The sequence below is a fragment of the Rhinolophus sinicus genome, chromosome 14 (genome assembly GCF_057876585.1).
Source record: "Rhinolophus sinicus isolate RSI-liver-muscle chromosome 14, RSI-T2T, whole genome shotgun sequence".
Classification (NCBI taxonomy): Eukaryota; Metazoa; Chordata; class Mammalia; order Chiroptera; family Rhinolophidae; genus Rhinolophus; species Rhinolophus sinicus.
The window spans coordinates 164,661,266-164,688,426 of record NC_142514.1 but is presented as its reverse complement, the minus strand read 5'-3'; the positions used below and the strand labels follow the sequence as shown (position 1 = coordinate 164,688,426).

General features: G+C 33.9%; 2 protein-coding genes across 4 annotated transcripts in view; one reads left to right on the top strand and one right to left on the bottom strand.

The window, feature by feature from the left end:
* CCDC73 (coiled-coil domain containing 73) overlaps positions 1-27,161 on the top strand; it is a 256,081-nt gene that overhangs the window by 27,310 nt on the left and 201,610 nt on the right. The gene's annotated exons all lie outside the window — the stretch shown is intronic.
* The window catches only part of QSER1 (glutamine and serine rich 1), an 84,311-nt gene that overhangs the window by 14,133 nt on the left and 43,017 nt on the right, over positions 1-27,161 (bottom strand). For 2 of the 3 annotated variants that reach the window (XM_019738513.3, XM_074336184.2), the window contains exons 5-13: positions 20,759-21,087; positions 19,739-19,855; positions 18,734-18,867; positions 16,910-17,127; positions 11,973-12,110; positions 8,883-8,980; positions 4,845-4,994; positions 3,511-3,606; positions 584-2,477 (exon numbers count right to left, since the gene is read on the bottom strand). In XM_019738513.3, the coding sequence (XP_019594072.3) occupies positions 2,337-2,477; positions 3,511-3,606; positions 4,845-4,994; positions 8,883-8,980; positions 11,973-12,110; positions 16,910-17,127; positions 18,734-18,867; positions 19,739-19,855; positions 20,759-21,087 (1,421 nt within the window). In that variant the 3' untranslated portion in view covers positions 584-2,336. Of the gene's footprint in view, positions 1-583; positions 2,478-3,510; positions 3,607-4,844; positions 4,995-8,882; positions 8,981-11,972; positions 12,111-16,909; positions 17,128-18,733; positions 18,868-19,738; positions 19,856-20,758; positions 21,088-27,161 lie in introns of those variants that run through there. The other variant, XM_074336186.2, reaches the window with a different exon arrangement.

Here is a 27,161-nt window from a genome sequence, read left to right as displayed (position 1 = left end):
TGCTACATGGATCAAATGAGAAGATGGCACAAAACAGGTGAGTCTCTTCCAGGCAGTATTATAGGCTTGGCCTCTGGTATTATAAAAACACTTGCTTTATTAAAATGAATACAACTGCAAATAGCTTGAGGACAACTGCAGTTGAAAAGGAAATGGGTGGTTTTCTGCAGGAAGCATCTCTATTTTCCATGGGTCTTGTCAGGAAGAAAATGTGGCTTGTGATTTCAAACGCGTACTTCAAGAGTCACCTAAATGCAAGATGGCTTTTAAAAATATTTAAACCATCAACAACTCAGGCAAGGAAGCTGGGGGAGTAATGTAAAGACATATCTTTCTAATACATTAGGACATGTAGCTATCTACTCTGCACTTTGGAAATGAAAACACAGAACAAAACACCACAAACCAATTCTGTCCAGAGTGAATATTAGAATGAGATATGGCTGCTTCATACTCTTCTACACTTAGCAAAATTAATTTTATGATGCTCTCACTGCTGATATTCTCTTATTTGAGTTAGGCAAAATGAATCTAATAGGTTACTTTTGTGTTCAAAGTAAGCTGCCTAAACAGTTTTTTTAAAAAAACTTTCAGAAATGGGGCATTTAACCCTTGAGATAAATTTTGATTATTGACTATCTTGTCTAATGGCAGGTACAAAGATTGTTGAATTAAGAATTATTGCTTTTAAAAAGATAACCATTAGAAATAAATATGTAAGCTTAACTCAAATACTCATTTTTCACTCAACGCTACAATGTTTTATTTTCAAATCAAGTCACATGTTATCTTCAATTCTTTGCCAGTTTATTGAGGTTTTTAATTATAAGAAGTTGGCTTGTTAACTCAAAATCAAGACAATAGCAATAGCCACACAAGCACGTCTTATTTGGGCATTGAGCAGTAACACTGCTTTCTCGATAGGGCTTAAGGCACTAAATGGTGGCAAAATAAACAAAAGTATGATGATTAACAACTTCTTTAGAATCCTAAAAAAGGAGATCATTTAGAAGGACACTAGTAAATCTTTTTCTCAAACAAATAAGGCATCCTGTTGGCAAACACAAATAAAACATAAGGTCATGTGAAACCTAATACATTCACTGTCTCAACTAAACTACTTGACACACTAGCTAGCAAACTAAAGAAAGCTACAATAGCATGTACACAGGTTGGAAAGGCACCAAAAGGAGAGCTCTACCACTTCCAGTTCTGAGAGTCAGGTAAGCTGTGTTTAGCACTGCATGTAGTCTAATTATAAATTTTATTCTTTAAAATTGTATAATGTGGTTAGATTTTTGTTTCAATAAATCAGTTAATCAAGTGCTAGTTTAGTAAGAAATTTATTTTCATGAATCAGAAAATTACTGCAGTGTATAACACAACCCCATTTATAAAGCTAAACTAATTCTAGTACTGAATGTATATTCTGGATAACACTGAAGAAAATCTGTATAAACAAAAATGGTTACCTCAAGATAGAATTCACAATAGAAATTCAATATATAACTAAATAAGATTTACTGAAAATAATGAAAAGTGTAGTACAGGTACATCAAACATAATTATAACCACATTTTCCTTGTGAAAAATACAACTATTAGTGAAAATGTACAATTGAAAATTTTTCCAAAGGAAAAACAGTATAAAGGAAAATACTTTTCTTTGAGACAGGGAAAATAGTATGTCATTGTTTTTTTTTCATCACAATATAATTTGACACAAAAAGCAGTCATAGAATTGCACCAATTCCACATCCAGTTTCCTGAACATGTTAAGAGTAAAACGAATTCGTAAAGCAGAATGCAGTTTCAGAATTTTATATTTTAAATTGATGATATTCTCATACAGAATGTCACAGCACACCAGATCTGTTTACATCATGTACAGTACTTTCCGGTTTGTGGCCAAACCTGAATACACTCATGATTTCTGCCACCTTTCTTTCATTCTGGTGTTTAGTCAAAGGAAAAAATAACCAAGCTACTTAAGTGTTCTCTCTCTAGCAATAAAGAAAAAATATTTAGTGCATGCTTCGTCATTTGTCAAAAAACATTTCTGAAAATAAAACTCAGTTACCCAAATGGTTTACAAAATAGAAAAATCATTCATTAGGATAAAAATGTGGTGAGATTTAGGTCCATTTCTGGACTGACTTCCTTGGCAGCACCACTGTCCTTTGGCAGAGGTCAGGATGCAAATGCCATGATCAAGGCAGGTGGCCTGCAGGGACCACTGCTGGACATTTGATTATCTGAGGCCCTCGAGCCTCTGTGATCACCCTCCCTCCACCACTTCATTAGTGCTATAGAACACACGGACTTTTTGTGGAAATGTTAGGAACATTTCTGCTGTACATGATTTAGAAGTTCTCCAAATTTTTCAAATAGGTCTTCCACCCATTTCACATTTTTCATACAAAGTTGAACAATTTCTTCCTGTCCTAAATCTTCGTTTTTTTTCTGCACAGAAGAAATCTAAAATAAAGAGAATTGTCACATTAGCTTATACTTATCACTTTGTAAGCTTTTCATAAGGGCTTACTGTTTTCTATATCCTGAATGAAAAGAGGATTTAGTAATCCACCTACAAATACTGATATTTTCTTTTTTTAAACCTATTCATGGAGAATGATTATTTCATATAAATTTGTGTGAAGTTTAATCCTATCATTTTTGGCTCCATGAGGGCAGGGAAGCAAGTAAGGGAAAGTGGTTCAAACTTTCTCAATGCCTTTCAATTGTGTTAAAAGCAGAATGACAAATTTTGGGGTAAATTCTTCATTTCAAAGCATTGTAAAAATAATCAACATATTTTGCATGACCATTTTTACTTTCTTCTTTCCTAAATAGAGGTTGGATTTATGAACATCTTTCCATACCAGACCACTAACAAATACATCGGCTATAGCTTTGAGCCAATTTAACCCTTTTTAATTAAAAAAAAAAAATCTGATAGTACTATCAAAAAAAGGTAGTACTGTCTACAGCCATTTAAACTCTCAGGAAATTAAACCTTTTATAGCATCCACAACGTGGTATTATTGTCATACATAATTTCTGAGCAACTTATGATACTTAAAAGCAACGATTAAATTTTAACCATCATTTCTTCATGCCAAGGCACAAAAACCCCATTACTCTGAAATTAGGTGGGATAGGGCCAGTCTAGTGATAAGGAAGCCAGGGAGCTATCAAAGCAGTGACTAAAGTGAATTATGAGGGAAGAAAATACAATAAAGTACCATTTATTATGGTAATATAAAGCAAGCACCAACAGCGTAAAAACATTACCACTTATAGCTCTGAAAGGTGGTGAGCCTCAAATTAATCTGAGCACAACACATAACAGAGGCTCAGAACAATAAATGTTTTAGTCATTAGTTATAGGTCAATATAGACATATTTTTAAACAATTCTCTTTAAAACATTAAATATTCTGTAGCTACAGTCTCCTTAAAGTTTAGAAAAAACATACATTTCTCTTTTAAATAAATTAAAAAACAATTACCTCATCTTTACATATCAGATAAACATGATATTTATAATGATGGAGTGAATGATACAAAGAATATAACTGTACTTTCTCTGGATCAACAGCAAACTCCTATAAAAAGAAAAGAGTTTAAAAGATACAGGTATTTCATGGAGCATGTGAGTTAAGAACACTTTTATGAAAATACTAGACCAATAGTCTCGATAGAAATCTTAAAAGTGACTTGTATGGCTGATTATTGGGCTGTATTAATAAACTATTATTAATAAGAGGCCTATTCAAAACAAGAATTTGTATTTTAAAGTCTTCATTTTCTGACTATAAATATACCCTACTTCAAAATATTTAAATATAGAAAAATTTGAACAGTAAACATATGATGTATAAAGTAGAGCAATCCTATAATCGCTTGCTTCAGAGATAAAGGTTAACATAATGTTATATATTCTTCCATGTTTTCCCCCATAACCTATATTAATACTAATTTTGTAATGGAACGGAATCATACTATATGTATTGTTCTGCAATTGTATATTTTATAACTAGTTTTTTTACCTAGCTAAAACTTGGATATCTTTCTATTTATTACATACACCACTACCCACTATAAATTATATAAAGGCAGGGATTTTTGACTATTTTTCAGTTGTATTCCTAGTATTTAGAACTGTATTTGGCAAACTGTAGTCACTAAAAAATTTTTTTATTGACTCAATGAATGAATCTATCTTTTCTTCTTAAAAAGTGCATAGTATTACATTATATGGGTGGCTCATTATTTATCCAATCTCACACTGGTGATACGTAACTGGATTGTTCTTTCAAACCATTCTGCAGTGAGCAAAGCCATATGCTTTTATGCATTTTTGAATGTGCTCCTACAAAAATACAATGTTCTGTATTAATATGTTGCTAAACTGTTTTCTGAAAAGGCAGTAATTTAGACCATGTTAGAAAATGAATGAATTACAGTTCTAATTTTATAGATACATAATCAGTATTGAATCTTACTGAATGTGTGCACACTCATTTATATCTATATGAATTTGTATCCAATGATAAAAAAGCTATATAAAAAATATAAATACAAGCATTGGATGGTTCCTTGCTTATTAGCCTATTAAAAAATTTGTGAGTACTCACTATATGCCAGATACTGTGCTAGGCAATGAAGAAAAACAAAGAATATGATAGAATCCTTGCTCCTTAGACCAGAGCTGCTCATTCCTACCTGAAAAAACATCACATTTAACAATATAGTGAAATATTTGCTTGTTTCAATGTTTTAAGTAGGAATTATATTAATAACCGGAAGAGGTATAATTACAAATCAGTCAATATATACTTACTTGTGCAGATTTAGTGGTTGTTTTAGAAGTCCTTAGAGTTTTCTTATTATAAGCTTTGCCATTCATTTTGATTTTAGAAATAGATCCCCCACTTTTTGCTTTAGAGTCTCGAGTAATTATTGTTAGTTCAGGAAAACTTTCCAAAGCATTCTTTAAAATAAAGCAAAAATAATTGACATAAGAAAACTAAACTACTTCCAGCTATTCAAATTTTATTTTAAAAATAGAGAAATGTATACATGCATGTACATATACACACAAATATATGTGGGGGGAGGTCACTGATGGGGTGTGGTAAATATACACAAGATACACACATGTAGGGTGTTAAACATGGCCAAATTCTGTGTAGCTCCTCTCATCAAGATGTGGAATCTAACCAGACTTATTGTGATCATTTTGCAATACATACAAATATTGAATTATGTTGTACACCTGAAACTAATGTTATATGACAGTTATACCTCAATGAAAAAAAAATGTGGAATCTATTTCCCCATCGTTTGAATTTGGGCCAACCTTACGACCTGCTTTAAATAACAGCACATGACACTGGAGACTCCTGAGTGAGGCAGAGTTCTTTGTCATGATGCCTTTCTGGTTTCAAGATAGGGAAAAGGGAACATGATACAGATGTTCTTTGATTTATAATGGGATTACGTCCCGATAAACCCATGGTAAACTGAAAATATCCTAAGTCGAAAATGCATTTAATACTACAATATAAAGTATCGCTGTCTACCCTCATGATTACATCGCTGACTGGGAGCAGTGGCGGGCTGCCACTGCCTACCATCACAAGACAGCATCAGACTGCATAGCGTTAGTCAGGAAAAAGATCAAAATTCAAAACTTGAAGTACAGTTTCTACTGAATTCATATCGTTTTTGCGCCACCTTAAAGTCAAGACATTGTTAAGACAAACCACTGTTATTCTGGGGACCATCTGTATAAGTTTCCTCAAAGCTCTACCAATTAAATCACTGTCAACACCCTGACACCTGGCCCAGCCCTGCTATAAAGAATTCATCTGATCCTGAATGAGCATGAGAGCAGAGGAAGACAGGAAGCATTGTAACCTTCCTCTGGCTTCACCACTTCTCTTGCTCCTTTTGACTATAGGAAACGCAGTTGTGAATTAAGAGTGTAAAACAGAGCTTGTTGAGTTTTCTGACCACAATGACATAGCAGTTACCACATAATTTAGTGGCCATGTGGCAGAACCAATTCCAGTCCATTCTTTAAAAGCCACTGGGTATTTTAATCCCTTACCTACTTGGAAAATCATTCTGATATGAAAAGCTACAAACAATAACTGAGTGATAGTTGTAGCTAAATTCAACCAGTTTTATTGTTGTTTTAAAAAACTGAGCTACTACTAACATTTAATATTTTCATACTAAAAGGGTTCAAGTGCTCCCATTATATTCATTTTTCTCCATTATATTACTCAGAATATAGTTCTCAGTTGATAAGCTTAACTGTTTTTATAAACAGTTACAACCTTCAAGGCCACTCTTTTCCAAACCCCGTATGTGTTCCCAAGCACCTGGTATTGGGGTCCCCAAAACAGTGCATTTTTTAACAAATAAATTAATATTTTTAGATATAAGTGTAGGAGGGAATTAAGTTTCATTTAATAGAAACAATAGAATATTTGGCATTTCCTACCAGAATGAGCTTTTTTAAATTTCTAGCTTCATTCTCTTAGATTATTTGTGCTTTTATTATGTACCTTGGTACTTTTCAGATAAAACATGCCCAGGCTTGAAAAATTTTGGACACAGAATTACTTTTTACATAAAAATTGGATTCTACATTTGGGAACAACAAACACTAGGTTAATGGAGACGAAAGGAGAAAATTTAAATGACCTTTCTAATAAGCATAAGATGTTAAAGATGACTAGAATTACACAGATTTCAGAGAAAATAGAACATCATTTACTTCAAAAAGCTTTAGAATTCCTAAAATTACCAAGATCACCATGGAAAGTGGTGCTACTTATTTCAAAATAGAAAATATTTTATAATCTGTAATATTTTACACCAAATCATTCTAAGTTTTAATACTGTGTATTTTGGTTTTGCAATACAAATTGCTGTAGATGAAAATTATCAAAATAGCTACAACTTCAAAATTAGAAATTTTGTTTTTTTCTGAAAATGAGAATACGAAAACTAATTTTTAGCTCATCATAAACTGAAAAAAATGTCTATTGAATCTATTAAATATCTATTTTAATATCTATTCAGTCTATTAAATTCCAAGTGGTATATTTATTTTAATACAAATTATTAGGGAACCAGTTTGACATTTTAAAAATGGTTAGCCAAAACTGGTCATTATTAAGATTTAATAAATCTAGAAAACACACATCTAATGACATTCTCTTGTATTTAGAAAACATGGTATTTCCTTCCCAAAGGAATATTTCATTTGAAGACAGCAGTTAAATGGAAAATATTTGACTAGGAGTCAGTAGACCAAATTCTTAGTAATGGGCTTCTTACTATGTAGCTTCTGACTATTTTCTCTGCAAGTGCGTGTCAGTGAAGAATGGAGGACTACTGGTAGAATTTGTGTTATTTAACTTCAAACTCCATCTCAGAGCCTTAATTTTTCACCTAGCTAAAATGAAGTCAGTTTTCACTTTTACGGGGAGTTCAGATAAAGTAGGAATGTGAAAAAGCTATACAAATTACCCAAAGAAAATGAAAATTTAGGTCCATATAAAAACCTGCACATGGATGTTTATAGCAGCTTTATTGGTAAGTGCCAGGGTGAGGAAGCAACCAAGCTGTTTTTCAGTAGGTGAATGGATAAACATTCAGACCATGGGATATTATTCAGTGCTAAAAGGAAATGAGCTATCAAGCTATGAAAAGACATGGCAGAACCTTAAATGCATACTATGAGTGAAAGAAGCCAATCTTAAAAAGGTTACATACTGTATGGTTTCAACTATATGACATTCTGGGAAAGGTAAAACAATGGACACAGTAAAAATATCAGTGGTTGGCAGAGGCTGAAGGGAGGGATGGATGAATAGAGCTTAGAGGATTTTCAGTTCCGTGAAACTACTCTAATAATACTATAATAATGGATACATGCGATTATACATTTGTCCAAATCCATAGCATGTACAACACTAAGAGTGAGCCATAAGGTAAACTATGGACTTTGGGTGCTAATGATGTGTCAGTATAGGTTCACTGATCGTGAGAACGTACCACTCTAGTGAGAGATGTTGATAATAGGGGAGGTTGTTCATGTGTGAGGATGGGGCATATGGGAACTCTCTGTACTTTCTGCTCAATTTTGCTGTGAACCTAAAACGTCTCTAAAAAACAAACTCTTTATATATTAAAAAAACTATACTAATGTATAAAAAAACTTCACCCAAGGTAGACAGACTCAAATGATTCTAGATGTTGTATGTTATACTCTGAATAAGACAAGCTGGAGATTTTTTGATTACGAAGCATCTTTTGTGATAAATTTTCTGAGTTTAGATTAGCTTACTGTTCTTTACTTCTGGTAACATCAAAAACAATGTATGGTACCAAAATATATTAACATATATAATTAAATATATTTCCTACCATTATGTGAGGGTTAATTTTTCTTCAGACATTGGGTAAATCAGGCAAGTAAAGGGAATTTTGATAACTGTGCTAAGAGGAGGCCAATTCTAATTACAGATGAAATGTGAAAATTTTGAAAAGGTTTAAAAATAAACAAGATTGGAATATTGTGGTAGTTGAAAGGAAGTACTTTTGAAAATATTTGAGAATTATTATATAGAATAATACGTGAATATAAAAGCCTAAAAAATGAAAAAGCAAATGATTAACACTAATAATGTGCTCAATAAAATAAAAGGAAGCTAAACAGACTCATAATGAATAAAAATCAAATTTTTATTGGGTAGAAAAATTTTATGAAACAGAGAATGACGTTATAAGTTTTCCTTCCTATTATATTTAAGACTATGATTGCCACTGAGTTTGCTAATAAATCTACTGAGGGAAATACCTTGAATGACTGATCCAAATGAAGATTCAAAAGAAGTCTCTTTCGGTTATCATTCAGCATGCTATCTATTTTTTTCATATGAGGCAAAAGTAGCTCATCTAAAACAAGATAAAAATGTATTGTAACAGCATAAACTATCAGCACAAAGACTTCTTCAAAATCCAACTTTTTCTCAAGACATTAATATATTAAGACATTAAATTCATTGGCTTATGTAAAGTATTGCTTTTAAAATATTGAACATAAAGTTTTCTGAATAAAAGCTAACTTAAAAAATAGTTTCACAATAGCCAAGTGAGCAAGAAGCAGTGTAGTATGACAGAATCCAAAGTTTAACTCTGTCTCTGCCACCAGAACTGATTGATGGGAGCGATGTAACAGTGGGCAAGCTGCCTCCTTTCTCCAGCCCTCATTTACCATCTGAACAGTAATAGTATTATAACATAAATTTATCCAACACTATACAATTTTATGAAATAGGGAGTATGATTTTCTTAATTCAGTGTAGTTTGGGGCAAAGAAAAAGGGGAAGAAAAATGATCAAAATCCAGTTTCAAAAACAAGGGAAGAGTCAATAGTTATTTTAGAAATTTCGGAGAGTAAAAGTATAATAAAGATTCCTACCCAAAACTTTTTTCTTTCTTTTTCAGCCCTCTGAAATTTTAAACTCTTTTAAGAAAAGCACTTTCAGAGTATAAGTTAATTATTTTTGGTGCTATATTACATATTTTAGGTTATTAGCCGATTTCTTAATTTATCAGCATTAACATATTTTATAACACTATTACCTTTTAATGACCTTTCTGAAAATATATATATAATCCTCAGAATCTAGTTACTAATTTCAGAGCTGAATAAAATGACCCTTTATATATTCGGAATACAAACACAAGTACAGTGACCAGTGAAATACTACTTCCTCTAATTGAAGAAAAAGTCTTCAGTGGGAACGTTTTCTAAGGTCACTATCACACACGTGATAGTTTTCTTTCTAGTAGTGACTAATTCTATTCAAATACTATACAAATTTACATTTCACAAAAACAAGCTTTAAACATTTGTGGGTTATTTTTAAATATAACCATTAAAGTCTTTTCCCTTTATATTAAATGGAGAAAAGTCAGAAAACCATGATAAGCAATAGAGAAAAAAATCACTTAAAATACAACTATCCAGAAATGACCACTACTAAGAGATGTGTATTTTATAATGCAAGGAGTTGTGATTGAGAGAGAAAACATTTAATGGCAAAAATTGCTGACCTGGGGAATGAACTATTGGATTTTTAATTATGGTTCTTTTACCACTAACTTGTTCTATAACTTTAGGAAATACACTTAACTCTCTTTCAACTTCAGTTTACAAAATAAATGTCTTAGACTAGATAATCTCTAATGTCTCTTCCAGCTCTACATGACACTAAAATGACTGATGTATAGATTATTGTCTGATTATTAAAAAAAAAAAAAAAAAGGACCAGAAATTAGACCTTGGATTTTAATCTTTTTTTGTTGTTGTTACTTGCAAGTTGTGGGTTCTTAGGCAAGTCACTTAGACTTTGAGCCTCACTGTCTTTTTTTTTTTTTTTTAATTAAAGTTTATTGGGTGAGCCTCACCGTCTTCATCCACAAAATGGATGACTGAATTGTTCTGGGATTGAAATAGAATAACCTATGTGGAAATAATAAAATAATGTATTATTAGGCATTGCCACTGAAATATACTGTTACTATCATTTGATTTTACACCTATACAACTCTTAAGAAGGGTAATGAAAACAGACTCATTACCCCTTTCTTTTAGTTAATTCCTTCTTTTAGTTGTCCCTGGTGAATGCTACAGTAGCTAAAGGCTAACTATTAGTGAGCAGCTATTAGATACGTGAATTACCAGTTTATTTCATATATCAATTCTTTTCCTATTTTACTACAAGAAAAAATTACTAAAGGAAGAGTATAAATGAATGTTAATGAATATAACCGAATGCATATAGTTTTACTATTAATTATTTACTGATTAGAAAATAATTACTCTGTGATATATCTTTTACTGGACACAAATATACTTTTAATCTTTACACTATTATTATCTGATTCATCTTTCCGACTATTAGAAAACAGAATATATTGACATCTGGACCTTTCATGTAATACAGACACTTAGTGAAATAGTATGAGGATGATAATGATTCTAGAACTGAAAGAAACTATTGAGTAGTTACGTAATTCTCCCACGAGTAGACATCAATAAAAATACATTCAGTTATAAAGTCCAAATATTCAGACAATTCATGAAACGATATGACCATTTTAGAGAATATACAGGTAACCCCCATATAACACGGCACCTCTATAACACGGTTCGAGAATTGGGGGAAACCCTCATTCAACATGGCATCCTAGAACACGGTTTCACTCTAATAACACGGTTTGAGAATTAGAGAAATCCCCGAACACAGAGCATAATTAAGAGCTTTTAAGGCAAAAAATATCTCATTTGAAATTAGAGGAATCCCCAAATAACACGGAACGTAACAAAAGCTTTTAAGAGCAAAAGATACCTCATTTGAAAATTTTCATTTGAGCGTGGATGTCGTATCAGATTTGAATGCAGAATTTTAAAATTTATTAGAATTTTAAATCCATTTGTTCGTGGAGTATTAAGTTCAGAGGATGAAGATATCTTGTCAAAAAGATAACTCCCTCGGTTAATGGTGCTTAGTAGTGATGACAAAGAAAACATTATTTAATACATATTAACAGGTTATATTTTTGGTGAAGGTTGCTTTAATAAAGATATTTCTCTTAATTATAAAAATATAATGTTTTTTTTTTAATTTTTGGAACCTAACCCCCTTCTTTGTACTAGTACTTTGTTTCGTATAACCCGGATTCGCATGAACACGGCATTTTAAAGGAACCTAACAACCGTGTTACACGGGGGTTACCTGTATATGTATATCATGACTTTGTTAACTGATAATGTATAGGTATATATTACAGAAATTATATACTAAACATGTAACTAAAAGACAAGAATAAAAAAGATCCAGACAGTACTACCAACAAAGGACTACTTAGTGGACTATACCATTGCTCTTCTCTAAGGCTTGCATTGTGTCAGGGTCCAAAGCAATGCTAACAAGCAATTCCATGTAACTCTTAAAGGTTTCCTTCATTGCTCTTGTGTTCAAAAAACGAGTGACAAAGGGAGCTGGAGGATCAAATTCTGAGAGGGAGAAAAGATGAAATATTAAATATTCTTTCCTAACAACTTTAAAAACACATTTCTCTATAACAAGAGCCTATGAGTTGATGGAAGGTTATAGATATAATTTCTCAAGATTCTCCTACTCTGCCTTTAGAAACACCTCGGGTAAGAGATTCTCAAAGCTGGTTTGTACATCACAAAAATCACTAGAGAGCTTTTAAGACAAAACGAAAACACAGATTGCTGTACTTATTAAAACAGAATCTTGGGTGGGCGGGGGGGGGGGGGGTAGTGGCAATGAAGTTTAAATATTAATATCACTCGGAAGGTGTCTCTGGAGACCAACACCAGCCCAGCGTTTGGAAACATCAGCCTCCCCTGGCCCCACCACAGACATCTGCTGCTAGGTTTGCTACTCCAGAACAATGGTTTTTCTATATTTAGGTAGCAAAGAAACTATAACATCCAATGTGTGAATTAGTAGACATCTCATTTTTTTACTTCTACATTTAAATTACTGTAAAATTCTGGTCTAGAGCCAAGACATATTGAAAAAGTTTTGACTTTTTTCCATTCAAACATGTAACTGTTATCACAGCTGTCAACAATAGTTCTTACAGTATGGTCCAAGGACCCCAAGACCCTTTCAAGGGTCTCTGATGTCAAAAATGTTTTCGTACTAGTAAGATGTTATATACCTTTTTACTCTGTTGACATGTGTATAAGTAATGTTGGGTAAAACTGCTGGTGCTTTGCATAGCATGAATCAAGGCAGTGACTGGTTTGCCATGCCTTTGTCATCTCACTGCCATGAATTTGAAGGGAAAAGAAAAGCTAGTTTCATATAATAGTCTTTGATAAAGCACTAAAAATTATTAATTGTAATAAATACTTTCTCTTGAGTAAATTTCTCAATATTCAGGGTGATGAAATGAGAGGTACACACAAAGCATTCTGCTATGAAGTATGATGGTTATCTCCCGGAAGACCATCCATGCAATTATTTGAGTTACAAGATAAACAACATACTTCTCCCCCTATGGAACACCATTTTTATTTGAAAGAATGACTGACGGACACACTATGCCTTTTCAGACTTGGGTATTTGGCAGACATTTTCTTAGAACTTAATGAAGTGACTGTTACAGAATGGAAAACAATTGACTATCTGTGTTACCAGTGATAAAATTTGAGGTTTCAAGTGAAATTCAGAATTCTGGAAAACTTGTATCCACCACTCTGAACTTGACAGTATCCCAATACTTAAAGACTTCATCGATGACAACAGTGGTGGTATTAATAAATGTTCTTTTTGGTACTGTAAAAATGTATGACCTAAATGTAAGAGCTACAACCATAAAACTTTTATAAGAAAATATATGACACTAAAAGCATGAGCAATAAAAGAAAACATAGATAAATTTGGCTTCATCAGAATTTCAAACCTTTGTACATCAAAGACATTATCAAGAAAGTAAAATGTCAACCTGCAGAGCAAAGAAAATATTTTCAAATCATATATCTGATAAGTGTTTAATACCTAGAATATATAAAGAATTACAACTCAAGAACAAAAGGGGAAATTATCCTATTTAAAAAACGGGCAAAGGGGGGTAGCCGGTTAGCTCAGTTGGTTAGAGCGTGGTGCTGATAATACCAAGGTTGCTGGTTTGATCCCTACACGGGCCACTGTGAACTGCGCCCTCCTTAAAAAAATAAAATAAAAAATGTGCAAAGGATTTAAATAGACATTTCTCCAAAGAAGATAAGCAAATGGCTAGTATGTACAAAAAGATGTTCAACATTAGTAGTTGTTAGGGAAATACAAAATCTAAAACACAATGAGACACCACTTCACACCTACTAGGATGGCTATAATAAAAAAACAAACAAAAAAACAAGAGTTGCTGAGGATGTGAAGAAATTGAAACCCCAATGTATTGCTGGTAGGAATGTAAAAAGGTGCAAGCATGGTGGAAAATAGTTTGGTGGTTCCTCAAAAAGCTAAATGTACAATTATCATATGACTCGGCAATTCTACTCCTAGGTATATACCCCAAAGCTAGATATATACCCCAAAGAATTGAAAACAAAGACATAAACAGGTATTTGTATGCCAATGTTCACTGAAGCATTATTTACAATAACCAAAAGGTAGAAACAACTCAGGTGTCCATCAATATATGAAAAGATAAAATGAACACACAATGGAGAAACTTATAATGGAATACTATTCAGCTAGAAAAAGGAATGAAGTTCTAATATATGCTACAACATGGATGAACCTTGAAACCATTATGCTAAGTGAAATAATCCATATACACTTATATGAGATATTTAGAGTAGGCAAATTCATGAAGACAGAAAGTAGATTAGAGATTATCAGCAGATGGAGGAAGGGGATAATGGGGAGTTATTGCTTAATAGTTACAAAGTTTCTGTTTGTGGTGATGAAAAAGTTTTGGAAATACAGTTATGGTAGTTGCACAAAAATGTGAATATAATTAGTGCTACTGAATCATACACTTAAAAATGGTTAAAATGGCAAATTGTGTTATACGTATTTTACAACTTTTTAAAACATAAAAATAGAATATGTACATCAATAAGCAAGCAAATATTTTCACATGACCAGAGTAATGTTATGAAATCATTCATAGATGAAGAATATATTCAAAGGGCAAAACAAACCCATAGATTTTAATGTAACAAGTATGAAAAGTTAAAGAAACTACCACTTGTTAAGCTGATCAAATAAAAAACTTTGAGTATAAAATAAAAATAGCCGTAATTATCTGAAAAAGTAATTAAAATATTCCTCCCTTTCCCAACTACATAGGTATGTAAGCCTGGGTTTTCATCATCTATTTTAACCAAAAAATATATAATAGCAAAATGAATGAATAAAATATGAAAATGCCACTTTTCTACTAAATACTGTCAGTTTAGGAAAATACAATTGTTAAAAACTTATGTTAATAGCTAATTTTTTTTTTAGTTTGTTTTAATTGATATTTGGTAAATATCAACAGATACAGCCTACAAAAACAACAGTATCTTGCAATCCTCAATAAATTTGAAGATTATAAAGAAGTCTTGAAACAAACGGTTTGGAAACCACCAGCCTATAAATCTGTATTTATTATTAATGTTTGCCTTCTTTTTAAGAAGCTCTAAAAATGCTTGCCTACTAGTGACACCTAGTGGTAACTCAAGTTACCAATGAAAGAAAATTTTTATCTTGACTTTTGAGGAAGCTATATAATTGAGTGTAAACTCAGAACCCAGACCTCTCTGTTCTAAATAGTAGGTAGGAATGCTGACTGCAATAATTATGAATAATAACTTCCTTACATACTCAAAGTACTGAATTTCTTTATAAAATTCTGATGAGAACACTTCTAAACTATTCTTAAGTAGCTCTTAAAAACAATACATTTGAAGTCGACTTCTGAAGAATTATTATGATTCTATTTCTATTCAACTAATCTCTAAGATCAGCTCCCACACAAAGGTACTTATAATGTCAGAAACCATTCTGGACATCAACTTCTACACTACCCCTAACACCCAGTGTATGTTCTGCCAAGATTATATCTTGAATTTCTCCAATGTGTCCTTTCTCCTCCATCCCTGCTGCTACAATTTAGGTTCAGACTGTCAATTTATACCCGAACTGTGATATCTTGTAATTCAAATTCGGATTTTACCATGTTGTGCCCTAGTTAAATCCCTCTAAGGACTCTCCTTTGCTTATAGGATCCCAACCTTTTTTTTTTTTTTTCGGCTTTAGCTTTATTTTTAGTATGACATACACAGCCTTTCATCAACCTTTCATTTTTTCCTGCCTACCTTCAACTTTATGCTCTAGAAGAGTCAGCAAACTTCTACTGTAAAGGGCCAGGTAGTAAATATTAGAGGCCTTAATAGTCATGCTCTCTGTAACAACTGCTCAAATCTGCCACTGTAGTGGGAAAGCAACTGTATGAAAAATATGTAAATGAACCAGTGTTCCAATAAAACTTTATTTATAATAGGCTGCAGATCAGGTTTGGCTAATTGGCCATAGTTTGCCACCTCTGCTCTACACTACTGAACTGCTTGATGGCTATTAAGTTTGATGGCTAATGGAATATGTAGTGGTGTATTCTTACGTTTTACAACTATCTTAGATTTTTATTTCTAATAAAGTAAATATTGATATATTTAGCCTACATAAATGCTCTTTGGTGTCTTAAACAACAGTTTAAGAGTGCACAAGGGTTCTAAGCTCAAAAAATTTGGTAACTGCTGATAATACTATTTCAACCTTTTCATTTTATAAGAGAACTAAGGCAACTGGTTAGCTAGGGGCAGTACGCATTATACAATTGGTAAACATATTCCACATATATGGAAGTATACATTATTATGTATATTATTATATATAGTTTCAGAGTTGCTGCTTCTTAGGCTTGTTTTACTCTTTTCTTCTAGCAGAAACACAAACTCAGAAGTTTAGAACTAGAGGACTACACTGTAAATCATCTGACCTAATCCTCATCCAACGGAAGAGCTGACATAACTGGCCTTACTAAGGCTAGAATTCATAAAGGTCTTCTTTCAGTTCACTGCTTTTCTGTTTTACAAGGCTGTGTATGTGTGGGCAAACTGTGCTCAGGAAAGGGAATTTATTTTTATGAAAGTCTAAGCAGTATTTAATTAGGTAGCTAAATCCTCTAATAAATAAATAAAATTTGAATTGTCAGCATCACTGCTGCTCTCCATTCATGTAGATAACCTAATGTACTCAAGGTATTCATTTCATGAGAACTCACCCTCATTGTCACTACTACTAGAATGGATCTCAGGAGATGAGTCGGATTGGGATGATGAAAATTCTTCTTTCCATTTCTTCCGTTTCTTTGGTGGTGGTTCAGCCTTTACTTTTAGCTGTTTACCTTTGGGTTTCATGGAAGGGGCTTTTGTAGTTGTAGTTTTTGGTGTTGGAGGATCAGAAGTTTTACTGCTACTACTCGGCTTAGCCTGAACAGTTCTGCAATGTTAGAAAGACTTCATTAACACGCTGAAATCTTGTCAAATTAAAATAAATTAGACAAAAAGAAAAAAACACTGGAGAAGAAAAGTTTAAATACCTCACCAACACCTCCAAAATGAAGTTTAACGCCTATACATTTCCAATGGTGATTCCCCCAAATTCTCTTGAAATGTATTCTTTAAAAATTGACATTCAATATTCAGTTATTAAGGAACTATTAGTTCAATCCCTCTTTCTCTCTCTTCACTCCTCTCCTTTCATGAACTCATTTTCCCAAGTATGAGGATGTACAACAGATGATCAATGGGCTTTGGGAAGTAACGCATGATAAACCCTTGATAGCTATGTCTAGCTCTGACCATCAGACAACTCTCCTAGGTTCTGGTGGTATAGGTTTTGATGTGGCGATCCAACTGCATCTATCCTAGAGCCCCTCAAGATTTGCTATTTGCTAGTTCTGGAGATCTGAATGGATCAAATTCCATTATAAAAATAAGGTGGACTGGGCCGGCCCGGTGGTTCAGGCGGTTAGAGCTCCAGCTCCTAACTCCGAAGGCTGCCTATTCGATTCCCACATGGGCCAGTGGGCTCTCAACCACAAGCTTGCCAGTTCGATTCCTCGAGTCCTGCAAGGGATGGTGGGCAGTGCCCCCTGCAACTAAGATTGAACATGGCACCTTGAGCTGAGCTCCCGGATGGCTCAGTTGGTTGGAGCACATCCTCTCAACCACAAGGTTGCCGGTTCGACTCCCACAAGGGATGGTGGGCTGTGCCCCTGCAACTAGCAACGGCAACTGGACCTGGAGCTGAGCTGCGCCTTCCACAACTAAGACTGAAAGGACAACTTGAAGCTGAACAGCACCCTCCACAACTAAGATTGAAAGGACAACAACTTGACTTGGAAAAAAGTCCTGGAAGTACACACTGTTCCCCAATAAAGTCCTGTTCCCCTTCCCCAATAAAATCTTAAAAAAACAAAACAAAACAAAAAAACCCTTGCTCATAAAAAAAAAAAAAAGAAAAGAATGGAAAACAGCATAATAAATACATTAAAAAAAAAATAAGGTGGACTGCTTCTAATAAGTTGGTATTTTAATTAAACTAGACCTTCCTAGCAGTAGATTGAGAATAATTAGAGTCACACCCTCTATCCCATACGGATCACAGGGAATATGGCTAGGTCAGTTATCTTCCAGACAGACAACTGTGATCTAGACAACCCAGAGTTATATCCACATATAATGATAATTCTACAGTACACTTGCCTAGTAATATACAGGTATTAACAGTTTTTATCCTTAAAATTTATTTCATTTTAAGTTTGACACAGATTATTTTCATTTTATGGATAAAAGGGGGGCTTCAGAAAGGTTGTCTTACTCTAGGTCACAAAAAGCTGGACTTAAACATCTCTCAGTCCTTTTTTATAGTTCTTGTCTCACTACTTCAAAAGGAATAAATTATTAGTATATCAGGCACTGAATTTTTAGACTTGTAGACAATGAATCAGCCTATAATTGATGTAATTCTTTGTATAAGACATCACCAATATTAAGCCATCCAATTATTACTACATAAATATATAACATAAACAAATAAATACCTGATAGTTTGTGAAGGCTTACTTCTTGGCTTTTTGGAACACACTCTGACATACTCCTTTTTGTTTGTGTTTTCAATAAACTTCACATATATCCTTTTGTATTTACTCTTTGCATCTCCAAAATATCCAAGGTACTAAAGAAAAAAAACACTTTGAATTACATAATTACACATTCTGTACATACAGTACTACTTTGTTAGCTTGACTATCACATAGCCATCCTTCATGTTTTTCAAAATGCAGCTCTAGCCAGGCTAATTTCACCCTCAATAAAAATGGTCCTAGGCTCATTCTTGACTGCAAGCCCCTGCATAGAAGCAATCTCATTTGGCTAATCACCAGATGCTTACTTAATGCTATTAAACAACTACATAACTATAAAAGAATAACTTCTGCATGTCTCCTGGTAAATCAGGGTATTTGACTGGCAGAACAATCAACAAAGAGACTCTGAGTCCATCTGAACTCACAGACTAGCATTAATTCCTCTCCTTTATGAAAAAAGATTAAGCAACAGTAATAAGTGATTTAATTTTAAGTAGGTGGTATTTATATATTAATTTTATTTATTTACTTTTTAGCTAGATAAAAATTGTTTAATAATTCTACAAGTAACTGCCAAAGAAGGCCACTAGACCTCCCTAAATACCACCAGATCTGTGGGGCTGGTACAGAAGCCAAATACATTAATTTTATTTTATTTTAAAAGCGCACTATTAGAGTGTCATATACAGGCACATCTACTTTTATTGCGCTTTGCTTTATTGTGCTTCACAGATTTTGCGGTTTTTACAAATTGAAGGCAAGACCCTCCAGCTGCAAAAGATTACGATTCGCTTTATTTTGGTGTTCTGAACCTGCAATATCTCCTGTACTCTGTCATTCAAATTTTATGCTATTTTATATTAGAAATGTTCAATATAAAATAATTAAATCATTCTATATTGCCCCAGGATCACTGTTAAAATAATAGGAAGGCTAATATAAACAAGCATTTTTACTTACACTATTTGTCGCAGCAAATTCTCTTTGCCCATCTCGAATTTCAGGAACGAACTTCTGTAATAAAGCTTTCTGTACTTTCCAAATAGCTGGGGGTTCTTTTCCTGTTTTTAAAGCCTCCTGTAATACGCAGAATTAATTACATTTATAAAAACTACCAACATATTCTAAATTTAAAGAATCTTAGAGCTGAAAGGAATCTTAAAGACCTACTTATAGCTCAACCTTTTTCTTTTACCTAGCTGAACTTTTGCAGTAATTCTTATAAGCTGGCTATTCAGTCTCTGCTTAAATTTTTCAGAAATAGGGAACACACCAACATGCAAAGTAAAGTAGCCTATTATATGTTTGTATAGCTACTGGAAATTTTTCCTCTAATGACACTATCATATATTATTCATGCAATTTTATAACAGTATGTACATATTCAAAAAGACCAGAAACACATGCTAAAATATTAACAGCAGTTAATTGTGAATGGAAGTAATATAATTTGAACGTTAGACTCATTGTACTTTTAAATACCATACCTTTCCACCCCAATTAAAAAATAAAATCAAAAGCAAGCAAACAGAAACTTGCTAATGTTTTCTTGTATAAAATTAACATTCTACTCATGGTTCTACAATTTAAAATTATCAAAATAAGTCTAATTATACTTTTACATTATATTTCTGTTATTTTCTTTAAACTTTTAAAATAGATAAACAGCCATTTTCTCCAAATACAATGAGTTGGGAGCCTTCCAAAAAATTAACATTTCAAAACCGCTCTATTCATTAGTACCTAAATGCAATATACTGACTACTCAGAAATACATAAAACTCAGATAAAAGTTAAAATTATTTTAAGGCATTTTCTATTATAAAATATCTGATAGCTACTAGTGATTTTATTATTTAACAATTATAACATAGAATTGTGAAAATGTAACTTTCGGCAGTTCAAGATAGATGCATGCTATTCAAGTCATCATGAAGGCTATCATAGTGCACTCCCACTAACCAGGAACATTCGCATCACCTTAAAAGTCTCTATGTCTTCTATCTTTACCACAAATTCATCACGCTCTCTGTATTGGCCTTCTCCTCCGCTTTCTATGTTCTCCTCATCTGTAAAACCTTCTATGGCAACAGTGTCCTGTCCTTTTGCAGACTGGTCAGAAGGAAGGCTATCAAGTTCAGTGGGCTTTGGGGCTTCTGTAGAGCTTATATTTTCCAGGATATTTACTGCAGATGAAGTAGAGCAGAGAGATTCTTGCTTAACTGCGCCCACAGTGGTGGAGGAAGTAGTGGCAGTACCAGTAGCATTGGCAGTTGGGCTAGGAGTTGCCACCTGTAGGGCTTCTGAAACTAGATCAAGCAAAGAAAAATCAATAATACAAATAAACATTTATTTGTTTTGAGTAAAATCCAAACAGTTTAAAATGAAAGACAATTATTTTGCCATCAAATTTTTTGAAATAATGAAAACTACAGTTGTTAATGGTGGTTAATTTCCAAGAATCAATGTGGTGAGAATTAGACTGAGAACCTCCATCGACCTACACTGCCCCAAGTCCATTACGTAGCACAAAGATATTTTCAATAGAGACAAAAAAGTGATGCAAGATAAGGAAGGGTCAGCTGACCAAAGCTGCAAAGAATTACTAAAAGAAGAAAAGCCCAAAGGAAAACAACACCCCCAAAATATTTTGAAACAGCATCAGAAGCTACAGAAATAAAAAGGATTATAAAGTAATAATATGAAAAACTGTACGCTAAAAAATAACTTAGATGAAATGGAAAATTTTCCGAGGAAGACACAAACTACTAAAAAGGATTCAAGAAGAAACAGAAGACTATCTGAACAGGCCAGTAGCAAGTGAAGACAATAAAAGAAATTTAAAGACATTCCACAAAGATAAGCACAGGCATAAATGGGTTCACAGGTGGGTTCTATTAATAGTATAGTAAGAATTAATACCAATCCATCATAACTCCAATAAATAGGAGGAAACACTTCCCACCTTATTTTATGTGGCCAATATTATTTCAATACCTAAAGCAGAAAAAACAATCATGAAAAAACTATAGACCAGTATCCTTTATAAATATAAACACAAAAATCTTCAACAAAATATGAAAATACACCAATATATAAAAAGAATTACACATCATGATTCAAGTGGGTTTTATCCTAGGAATCCATGCTGTTTAACATTTGAAAATCAACCACTCACTCATCATGTTACTATAACAAAGGACAAAAACACAGGATCATTTTAATGGGTGTAGAAAACGCATTTGGCAAAATTCAGTATCATGAATTTGAAGACTTTCGTGATAAAAACACTCAACAACCTAAAAATAGAAAGGAACTTCTTCAACCTGAAAAAGGGCATCTATCTACAAAAAAAACCCCACAGCTAACATCTAATTAATAGTAAAAAATAGATGCTTCCCCCTAAGGATGTCTATAGAAATAAAACTACAGTAATACCTCATATTATTGTTTTTTGCTTTATTGAGCTTCCCAGGTAATGTGTTTTTACAAATTGAAGGTTTGTGGCAACGCTGAGTTGAGAAATCTATTGGTACCATTTTTCCAATAGTTGCTTTCTTCATGTCTGTGTTACATTTTGGTAATTCTCTCAATATTTCAAACTTTTTCATTATTATATTTGTTATGGGGATCTGTGATTAGTTATCTTTGATGTTACTATTGTAATTGTTTTGGGGCACCATGACCTGTGCCCATGAACAGCAAACTTAATAAATTGTGTCTGTGCTGACTTCTCTGCTGATGGGCCATTCCCCCTCCCTCTCTGTCTCTCTCTCCTTGAACCCTTTTATTCTCGAGATACAATATTGAAATTAGGCCAACTAACAACCCTACAATGGCCTCAACTGTTCTAGTGAAAGTAAGAGTAGCACATCTCTCACTTTAAGTCAAGAGCTGGAAATGATTAAGCTTAGTGAGGAAGGCATGTCAAAAGCTGAAATAGGCCAGAAACTAGGCCTCTTATGCCAAGCAGTTAGCCAAGTTATGAATGCAAAACGAAAAGTTCTTGAAGGAAATTAAAAGTGCTACTACAGTAAACATATGTATAAGGAAGTGAAGCAGCCTTACTGCTGGTAGGAAGAAAGTTTTAGAGTTTTGGATAGAAGATCATACCATCCATGACATTCACTGAAGCCAAAACCTAATCCAGAGCAAGGCCCTACCTCTCTTCAGTTTTATAAAGGCTGAGAGAGGTGAGGAAGCTGCAGAAGAAAAGTCTTCAGACCTTTCTTCTGCAGCTAGCAGAGGTTGGCTCGTGAGGTTTAAGGAAAGAAGCCGTCTCCATAACATAAAAGTACAAGGTGAAGCAGCAAGTGCTGATGTACAAGCTGCAGCAAGTTCTCCAGAAGATCTAGCTAAGATAATTAATGAAGGTGGCTACACTAAACAATGGATTTTCAAGAGACAAAACAGCCTTCTATGAGAAGAAGATGCCATCTAGGAGTTCCATGGCTAGAAAGAAGTCAATGCCTGACTTCAAATCTTCAAAGGACAGGCTGACTCTCTTGGTAGGGGCTAATGCAGCTGGTCAGCTTAAATTGAAGCCAATACTCATATACCATTCTGAAAAATCCTAGGGCCCTTAGGAGTGATGCTGAATCTACTCTGCCTATGCTCTATAAATGGAACAATAAAGGCTGAATGACAGCACATCTGTTTACAACATGGTTTATTGAATATTTTAAGCCTACTACTGAGACCTACAGCTCAGAAAAAAAGATTACTTTCAAAATATTACTGCCCAATTGCAATACACCTGGTCACCCAAGAGCTCTGATGGAGAAGTACAAGATTAATGTTATTTTCATGCCTACGAACGTAACATTCATTCTGCAGCCCATGGGTCAAGGAGTAATTTTGACTTTCAGTCTTACTATTTAAGAAATACATTTCAGGGCTGGCCTGATGGCTCAAGCGGTTGGAGCTCTGTGCTCCTAACGCCAAAGGCTGCCGGTTCAATTCCCACATGGAACAGTGGGCTCTCAACCACAAGGTTGCCAGTTTGACTCCTCGACTCCCACAAGGGATGGTGGGCTCCACCCCCTGCAACTAAGATTGAACACAGCACCTTGAGCTGAGCTGCCGCTGAGCTCCCTGATGGCTCAGTTGGTTGGAGCACGTCCTCTCAACAGCAAGGTTGCCTGCTCTACTCCCGCAAGGGATGGTGGGCTGCGTCCCCTACAACTAACAACGGCAACTGGACCTGGAGCTGAGCTGCACCCTCCACAACTAAGATTGAAAGGACAACAACTTGACTTGGAAAAAGTCCTGAAAGTACACACTGTTCACCAATAAAGTCCTGTTCCCCTTCCCCAATAAAATCTTAAAAAAAAAATACATTTCATAAGGCTTTAGCTGCCAAAGATAGAGATTCCTCTGATGGGTCCAGGCAAAGTAAATTGAAAAACCTTCTGGAAAAAAATCACTATTCTAGATGCCATTTAAAACATCCATGATTTGTTGGAAGAGGTCAAGCTACCAACATTAATAGGAGTTTGGAAAAAGTTGATTACAACACTCATGATTTTGAGGGGTTAGTCTTCAGTGGAGGAAGTAACTGCAGATGTGATAGAAACAGCAACAGGACTAGCATTAGAAGTGGAACCTGAAGATGTGACTGAATTGCTCCAATCTCATGATAAAACTTGAAGCAACGAAGAGTTGCTTCTTACAGATGAACAACAACAAAAAAAAGTGGTTTCTTGAGATAGAATATACTCCTGGCGAAGATGCTGTGAAGATTACTGAAATGACAATGAAGAATTTAGAGTACTAGATAAACTTAGTTGATAAAGCAGTAGCAAGGTTTGAGAAGACTGACTCCAATTTTGGAAGAAGTTCTGAGGATAATTTGCTATCGAACAACATCGCATGCTATAGAGAAATCATTTGTGAAAGGAAGTCAATCAATGGGGCATTTTTTAGTAATTAAGTACATTTTAATTAAGGTATGTACACTGCTTTTTAGACAGAATGCTATTGCACACTTAATAGACGACAGTATAGTATAAACATAACTTTTATATGTAGTAAGAAACTAAAAAATGCACATGACTCACTTTGCTGTGATATTCACTTTACTGAGGTGGTCTGTAACTGAACCTGCAATATCTCTGAGGGATGCCTGGATCTCTTTTTGCAGGTGACATGATCTTATATATAGAAAATCCACCAAAAACCATGAGAACTAAAAAATAAGTTCAGCAAGTTTGCAGGGTACAACAAGATCAGTATATAAAAATCAACTGTATTTCTATATACTTGTAATGAACCATGCAAAAATGAATTTAGGAACATAATTCCATTTATAATAGCATCAAAAAGAAGAAAATACTTAGGAATAAATTTAACAAAAGAAGTGCAAAGTTTACACTCTGAAAACTAAACATTGTTGAAAGAATAAAGGTCTAAATAAATGGAAAAACATCCCATGTTCATGGAGCAGAGGACTTAACACTGTAAAGATGGCAATACTCCCAAACTGATCTATAGAATCAGCACAATCCTTATAAAAATCCCAGCTGCATTTTCTTGCAGAAATTGATAAACTGATCCTAAAATTCCAAGGAAATGGAAGAGACCCAGAATAGCCAAAATAATTAAAGAACAAGGTTAGAAGATTCATATTTCTGAAATTTCAAGACTTACTACAAAGCTACAGTAGTACTTTAAGACAGTGTGATAGTAGCATAAGGACAAGCATTTAGATCAACAAAGTAAAATGAAAAATTCAGAAATAAACAATTTATGGTCAAATAATTTTCACTAAAGGTGCCAAAAACCATTCAACAGGGGAAATGAATTGTCTTTTAACAATTGGTGCTGAGACAACTGGATAGCTGCATACAGAAGAATGAAGATGAATCCCTACTTTATATATAACAAATACAAAAATTAACTGAAAATGGATCATAGACCTAAATGTGAAAGCTACAACTATAAAACTCTCAGAGGAAACACAGGTGTAAATCTTCATGACCTTATAAATGACAAAAGAAAAACTTCAACTGGACTTCATCAGAATTTAAAACTTGTGCTGCAATTGATGCCATCAAGAAAGTGGAAAGATAAGCGGCAGAATGGGAAACAATGTTTAAAAATCATATACTTACCAGAGATTTGGATCCAGGATATGTAAAGAACTCTTATACCTCAATAATAAAAAGACATAACCCAATTTAAAAAGTTAGCAAGGGATTTGAATAGACATTTGGCTAAAGAAGATATAAAAATTGTCAACACGCACATGGAAGGCTGTTCGACGTTATTAGTCATTAGATCAACACAACTTCATTAGATAAATGCAATCTCACACCCACTAGGATGGCTCTAATTAAAAATACAGACAATAATGTGTTAGCTGGCATATAGAGAAACTGGAACCCTTATACATTGCTGGAGGGAATGTAAAGTAATGCAGCCAGTTTGGAAAATAGTTTGGCCATTCCTCAAAATGTTAAGCATGGAGTTATCACATGACCAAGGAATTCCACTCTCACTTCCACTTTCCAGAGAAATAAATAACCTCTACGCAAATACTTGTACATGAATGTTCATAGCAGTATTATTCATAATAGTCAAAAAAGTGGGAAAAGCCCCAAATGTCCATCAACTGATGAAAGGATATACAAAATGTCGTATATTCACCTTATTAGGAAAGAAGGAATGAAGTACTGATACATGCTACAGTATGCATAAACCTTGGAAACATGCCAAATGAAAGAATCCAGCTATAAAAGGTCAAATATTATATGATTTCTTTCACATGAAATGTCCAAAAAGGGGCAAATCTGTACAGAAATTGGGTTAGTGGTTTCCTGTGACTGGTGTGGGTGTGGGTATTGATTGATAATGGGTTTCTTGTTGGCTGATGAAAATGTTCTAAAATCAGACTGAGCCATGGTTGGACAACTCTATGAAACCAATCAATTGTATACTTTAAATGGGTGGGTATCATGGTATATGAATTTTAATTTAATAAAGATGTTAAAGAAGTACTTTGAAGGCTAGAACTGATACAGGAACTCTGGGTTGAGAAACAAATATAAAGAGCATGTAGGTAATTTTGAATGATGATGAACTAAAATAATAATATATATAATAAGTAAATAAAAACAGGAAGGTCAGTGGAATTCCCTTGCTTATACTGAGCTGTAGGCAGCAGGCGTATCTGATCATAGGCCAAAACGCAAAAGCCAATCACTGGAGAAAGTGAACTCTACCTCTCTAGAGTGGTGGAGCGGTTGAGAGGGAAAGCAAAGCCTGAGGTAAATCCAGACTTAGGAAACACAGAAAAAAATGGAAAAGCAGATTGGCAAAGGAAGTAAGTGAACTAAAGTGCTTGGCAACTAGAGAGAGGAGGGGCTGGGGAGATCCAGCAGCT